This window comes from Citrus sinensis, chromosome 1 (genome assembly GCF_022201045.2).
Source record: "Citrus sinensis cultivar Valencia sweet orange chromosome 1, DVS_A1.0, whole genome shotgun sequence".
In the NCBI taxonomy this organism is placed as follows: domain Eukaryota; kingdom Viridiplantae; phylum Streptophyta; class Magnoliopsida; order Sapindales; family Rutaceae; genus Citrus; species Citrus sinensis.
Window position 1 is genome coordinate 9,882,405 of NC_068556.1, and position 7,299 is coordinate 9,889,703.

At 33.3% G+C, this 7,299-nt stretch overlaps 1 protein-coding gene across 1 annotated transcript; it reads left to right on the forward strand.

Moving 5' to 3' along the window:
- Window positions 1-1,376: 1,376 nt before the first annotated feature.
- On the forward strand, window positions 1,377-3,672 carry LOC102609290 (probable polyamine oxidase 5). The gene has a single exon (XM_006475391.4). It carries the CDS (start codon window positions 1,734-1,736, stop codon window positions 3,441-3,443), a length of 1,710 nt encoding a protein of 569 aa, XP_006475454.1. The 5' UTR covers window positions 1,377-1,733; the 3' UTR covers window positions 3,444-3,672.
- Window positions 3,673-7,299: the final 3,627 nt, after the last annotated feature.

Below are 7,299 nucleotides of genomic sequence, written 5' to 3' on the forward strand. Positions count from 1 at the left end.
GGAAGTATCTATAGACTTAGTCATAACCTCGGATGACTCGCCTTTACCACTGAGGTTACGTTTAGTATAACTTTTCAAGTAAAATTTATTTAAATAGAGCTTTTATAAATAGATATTTTATCTAAAAAATTTTAGTTATTTGGTTGTCAATAAGAATTTTTATTAAAAATTTATGAAATTATTTTAATAAACAAATTTTTTAAAATTATGTTATTAAAAGAATAAAATTAGTAGATGATATTTTAAATATTTTAATATTTAAAAATAATTTTTCAACCTCTACTCCCAAAAGCTTAAAATTTGACATTTTTTTAGTAGAGGCAAAATAGCTTATTTAAACTTCAAAAGCTCTATTAGAAAAATAACAAAACAATAATAAAAATTATAATAAGAGCTTATGTGATTAAATAAGCACTAATAAACATTAAATAAGTTATACCAAACATGCACTGAGTATAAGATACTATTCAATAATTTTTTATGGATGAAACCACTCCCAAATTTTTATCTGTTCACTTGATACATCTGAATTATTCCATTACATTTTGGCCATTAAGATCTGATTTTGATACCAGTAATAGGGGTGCTGAGCATAAAATATCAAAATATTTAATCCGAAAGACTAACTTAATTATTACGTGGATTCAATTATCCTATCAATAATCCAAGAAAATTTCACTCTTAACTAACATGGACTTGCGCCACAACAAAAATATTCAGATTAGAGTACTCCAAGTAGATTTGTGATAATGAATTATGAATATTACTAGATATTATAGTAGTAGTAGTAATAGTAATAATAATAATAATAATAATAATAAATTCTTAGGAAGAGTACACCCACAGTGAGAAAATTACAGCTAAAACCGGCCAACTCTAGTAATATTGATGTTAATTGATGGAATTGCAATGGCAATATGGCATAGTTCTGTTTGTATGATTACCTCATGATGATCGACGATCCATTTCCATTCTAATTCCACGACGGGGTATCAACTAGATGAAGACCAGTGACTTGTTCAGTTGGTGGGCCGTCCTTTACTCAATTTACATGTGAGGTTGGTGCAAGGCACTATCACCATAATTTTCCTTTGCTCTGCCTGCTGCTACGCACTGCCCACTGCTCAGCCTCCTCCTGCCCCTCTGTACTGAACTGTAACATTAATTTCTTTTTCTCTAAAGCTGAAACACGTATCTATTATGTAGAGTCAGACTACAGTTTACGAGTGCATTCGGTCTATTAAAACAACGTACTAAATTTTTTTGATGTATGTCTCGAGTTATGGGTAACATTATCACTTGAAAAATATAAGAATGATTAACTTAATGTGTTGATACACAGATGCACTGTAGTCTGGATTGTATATTATAAATACAATCAAAGACTGATATTTTATTGCTATAAGTGACAGTAGTTGTGGGATTTTTTAGATTTGAGAAACACTCAATGACTCAAACACAAGTACTGGTACTAATATTTACTAGTATAGAGTTGAAGAAAAAGTAGAGTGCTGTCTTTATTAGACAAATAAATTATGTGAAAGAACACTCCGAAGAAGCAAAAGCAAAGCATGATGCTCTATACTCCTTTATAAATTCCTCATCAGCAACTTAACCAAACAACTCATCTCGCTTCATATTTTTATTTTTCCTCATATTCCTGATTCCTCTCTCTTTTTTCCTGTATTTCGTGTGTGTGCTACCTAGTGAAGTTAGCCAAGCTCGCAACAGTAATGGCTAAGAAGCCAAGAATTGTCATAATTGGAGCAGGAATGGCTGGTCTTACAGCTGCTAATAAACTCTACACTACCCCTAGCTCTAAAGACTTGTTTGAGCTTTGTGTTGTGGAAGCTGGCACAAGAATTGGTGGGAGAATCAACACTTCTGAGTTTGGGGGTGACAGAATTGAGATGGGGGCAACATGGATCCATGGCATTGGAGGCAGCCCAATTTACAAAATTTCTCAAGAAATCAATTCACTTGAGTCTCATCAGCCATGGGAATGCATGGACGGTTTCTCTAGCCAGCGTACGACCGTTGCTGAAGGTGGTTTTGAGGTTAATCCGTCTATTGTAGAGCCTGTATCGTCTCTTTTTGACAGCCTCATGGATTATGCTCAGGGGAAGCTCTCTGAAGAAAGTACCAGCTGTGAAAAAGCTGAATTTTGCAAACTTACTTGTAAAGCTTTCAAGATTTGTAGTAGCAGCAATGGTGACTCATCTGGTAAGCTTAGTGTTGGTTCTTTTCTTAGACAAGGTCTTAATTCTTATTGGGATTTCTTGAAAGAGCAAGATGAGCTTAAAGGATATGGTACTTGGAGCAGAAAGTTGCTTGAAGAATCCATTTTTGCTATGAATGAAAACACTCAGAGGACTTACACTTCTGCTGGGGATCTGATGACTCTAGATTTTACGGCAGAAAGTGAGTACCAAATGTTTCCTGATGAAGAAATCACCATAGCTAAAGGCTACATGAGTATAATTGAACATCTAGCTTCTGTGCTTCCACCTGGTTTTATTCAATTAGGCAGAAAAGTCACTAACATTGAGTGGAAACCAGCAGTTGAGATTGAAAATGGCTATGGTAATGGTGCTTCAGGCACTGGCAGGTCAGTGAAGCTACATTTTAGTGATGGATCTACAGTGTTGGCTGATCATGTTATTGTCACAGTTTCATTGGGTGTACTAAAAGCTGGAATTAATCATGATTCAGGTATGTTTAGTCCTCCTCTTCCATCTTTCAAGACTGAGGCAATATCAAGACTTGGTTATGGTGTTGTTAACAAGTTGTTTGTTCAATTAAGTCCATCAACATCACATGATACTCCGAAAGGCGATAGCTTGAGCAAGTTCCCCTTCCTGCATCTGGCCTTTCATCGTCCTGACTCCGAATTCCGAAACAAAAAGATCCCCTGGTGGATGAGGAGGACAGCTGCTTTGTGTCCAATTTACAAGAAATCAAGTGTTTTACTATCTTGGTTTGCAGGGGAGGAAGCACTCGAGCTTGAATCACTTAGTGATGAAGATATTATTAATGGGGTATCAACAACAATCTCTAGCTTTTTGTCGCAACCCCAAAAGAAAGTGGAATCTAATTCCCATGAATTATGGAATGGGAATGTGAATCATCATGTGGAAAGCTCAAAAGGAAGTGAAGTGAAATTCACCAAGGTTTTGAAGAGCAAATGGGGTAATGATCCTCTATTCTTGGGATCATACAGTTATGTTGCGGTTGGATCAAGTGGCGATGATTTGGACACCATGGCCGAGCCATTACCAAAGATTGGTCCCAATTTTGAGTCATCGGCAATTCCTCCACTTCAAATCCTTTTTGCAGGGGAAGCAACCCACAGAACTCATTATTCTACTACTCATGGAGCTTATTTTAGTGGTCTTAGAGAAGCCAATAGGCTTCTTCAACATTATCATTCTGTGGGGGCTTAGGACATTTATTAGTACTTTCTTTATTTTATTTAACACCTATTTTCCTGATATCTTTTTTTTTTTCTTTTTTCTTTTTTTAATTTTCCATCTAAAACATCTTGCTTTCTATAAAGCAAGCATGAGTGCAAACAAGAATGAAAAAGAAATTAGGGAGGAGGAATGAAAGAGATGGATTGGGACCATTTTTAGATGTATTGCATAAATTAAAGAAGCTTATTTCTTTTTCTCATTAGTCTATTGTTATTCTCTTGGTTTGTAACTACGATTCCTTATTTATTAAATAGTCTTTAAAAGCAAAACCAACCAAAGATTGTTTAGCATTATTTCAAAGCTTTCAACAAGTAAAGAACAACGAAAAGCTTTGGATCCCACATCTCTCTCTCTCACTTTTCACTAGAATTTGTTTTGGTTATGCCCATTAGCCATTAGCCATTACTCCCATAGGACAGGATCCGATAAACCCGGAATTTTCCAGCTTGTTATCTTTTTATTTGTTCCTTTGTGTGGCTTGTTTCTCTGCCCCTGACATTGTTCTCTCAAATCCAAACAAGTTCTTGTCTCGCTCGATAATCAAATTGCACGTAGGGCCTTTCTTTTCGTTTTAACATTTTAAGAGCCATGTCCATATAATCTCTGGACTATCTATATTCTATGAGCTGGCACAAGTGGAGGCCTTGCTTGGTTCGAGGGTGGTGCATCGAGATTCCGATGGCTTGAGGCCTCGATGGCTTGAGGCGAGCTTGTTGTATTGACTATTCAGTGAATCACTTTTCGAGGTGGTCTTGTGATTTTATTTTACTTTTTTTTCTCATTTGGTTGCTGTTTTAGTGTTTTTTTGCTTTTCAAGTTTTATGTTTTTTTTTTTTCTAAATTATGAGATGGTCCCAAGTGAGTCTCAATTATGAAAGGTATTTTTAAACATGTACTATAAATTAAATTAATCTCCGTTCGTACCAAATAAGTCTATAAGAGATAAAATGTTGGCTAAATTTTATGTTTTCTATGCGCGCACTACTTGGATTTTCTTATCTTTTTTTTCTTCTTTTTTCCTAATCGAATGAGTATCTTCACCAACAAAATCTAGGGTGGATAGACTATGTTGAACCTGAAAAATTTCTCGTGTATTTCAAATCTTAATGTGTGAATTTGTTTTCTTTTTTAGTTACAATAAACTAATAATGAATAGAGATGACTTGGTGTTGTGAAGTATTATATTAAATAAAGTTTAGGATTAATTTCTCTTAAATATTTTGAAAGAACACATTATGAGCGATGATGTAACATTGACCTTTTAATATAATTTATTATTTCTTTTTCTTTTTTCTTTTTTTTTTTTAAATTAACAAAGAGCTGGGTCGTGTTTGTGATTCACATTAAAATGAGACAGACCCACCGTCCAAATCCAATGGAATCAAAAAAGACTTGCTTGCTTACGAAACGTCACTTGACAATGTGACATAGGTAGAGATGCTAATTGCCGTCTGATTGCTTTGATTCTTGATCATCATATGGGACCCATATCAATGATAGGTCCCATTCCATGAAATGGCTCACATAAACTGAGACAGTTAGTGCTCAGCGTAGGCCGCAGCAGTGCCCTACCCACTTGGTACGATTGATTGATATGCTAGACCAAATCCATCCCCCGTCAACACTTGAGCTAAACAGTTAGGGATGGCAAAAAAAAAAAAAAATTAGGGAACTAAGAGAAAATCTACTGTAGGTTTTAGGCGGGTTTAGTAATGGTTAAAATTTGTAGTGGACAAGATTTATTTATATAAATTATTACGGAATACAAGCGAATTTAATAATTTAAATTTTTTATGAATTTTAAATTTAATAATTATAAATCTGCAACGGGGCAGTACTTATTGTCATTCCTATAAATAATTTATATTTTAATCAACCTATGTATCAACAGACTAAGTACTACGGTAATAAATTACTCTAATAGTATTTTATCACGAAGAAAGTTATGGTGCAACGGTGATACGGTATCACCGTTGCACCCAGCCGTTGGATTCTATTGGATCTATTCATCCACGTGGATCCAACGGCTGGATGCAACGGTGATACCGTATCACCGTTGCACCGTAGCCGGACCCTTTTATCACGTGATATAATATTAGATCTCATGGTAAAATTTAACAATGATCTTATTTTAAAGTCCACTACTGTGCCACGTCACAAAGTACCAGAGTCTCATACAAATTTTTCTCACACTCGTGTATATCTTAAAATCAATGAAAGGTTTAAAATTCATTGATAGCAAACGGGTCCACGTTCCTTAATAATTGACGTCAAAACCTTCGATTTTTAAGACAAATCAGCATAACAAATCAACAAATGTTTGGAGTGAAGCCAAAATATGTTGAGCTTTGTTGCTTTTCGATTGTTTTTAAAGGTATGTTTGTTTTGGAGTTTGCCACTTTATTCCGTATTCTTCTATTGAAACTCCTACTTATCACTTATCGCTTAGTGTTGCCTCTTGAGCTCAAAAAATGTAACGTTTTTAGTATTTTGACAATTTTATTTTGGAGATGACATTGTCACGCCTCTTAACCTGATTTCTATCATTTTAAAATATATATTATCAATACTATTTAAGATATCTTGTCGGTTAAAATTTTAAGGGTAAAATAATAGAAATAGGATTCTCTCTTAATCTGAGCTCTATTGAGTTTTTAAAAATCTTCTGTCATGTGTCTTTTAGTGGTAGTAGATGGGTAAAATTTAACTTCTATTATTTTTTTATTTATTAACTACCAATCAGTAATTGAATTATTTGCTCAGGACATGATAAGATCATGAGAGAATCCTTATCCAAAGTAATAAGAGTAATAATAGGCAATTCTAAAAATACTAGCAACAAATGTAAGATTGGCAGAAAGATTCAAATCTCGACCAAAATTGTAAATTCCTTACTGATTTGGTACATATTGCAAAAAATTACTAAAAACATTAGTAGGGATTCAGGATTAAATTTTGTCTCGATTAAAAAGTCAGCACTGATTAGATCCCAATTTGCATTGAATTATTTTAATTTTCTAGTTTAATTAAAACATAAAAAAGTAATTTTATTCAAAATTTGACAAAAGCTAAAAGCCAATCATTAACAAAGTTATGGTTCATATTTTTCTAATTCATTAATTTATTTTAATTGAAATAACAATTAAGCAAAAATAAAAAATAAAATTACATTTGAGACTATAGGGATGGTACAATTATTTTGATTAGTATGAATTCAATATTTTTTTTTTGGTCCCCATTAAAAAATGGGTATGAAATTTGATACAATTTTTTGTTCTAATTAATCAATCCATAGGGATTAGTATAAGAGTGCGTTTGGGATTCAAGTTGAATAGGTATATGTTAAAAGTTACAGTATTAAAGTGTTTGATAAATACTAACTGTTATAACTTGAAAATTATGTTAATATGATTTTTATTTGTATGATAACAAATCTATTATATTTTTAATAATTTTATCAAAACTATTATTTAAAATATATATCTAGTATATATTATTAAATTTTATTTAATACTTACAATTTTTTTTCATATCAACTGTATCTTTTAAGTTATAATATCTCAATTAAAAAAAAAAAGTCCTTAATTAATCGATCTCAATGTAGACGTCCAATTAGCATATGTTGGTAAATGGTATACAATAGTATGTAATTTCATCAGAGCGACAGTGCAATCGCCCTTCGTTCCGGGGCACTGTATGGTCAAATCATGAGAGCTGTTTATATCGTAATCGTACACTCAGAAGGGACATTGTGATTGTAAAGATTTAACCTTTAGCTCCACAGCCTCTTCCCCACCCCCCCTACAAAAACTGGAATGGCCCACTT

Coding starts and splice junctions, on each gene's coding strand:
- LOC102609290 (XM_006475391.4), top strand. CDS start 1,734: ATGGCTAAGAAGCCAAGAATTGTCATAATTGGAGCAGGAATGGCTGGT.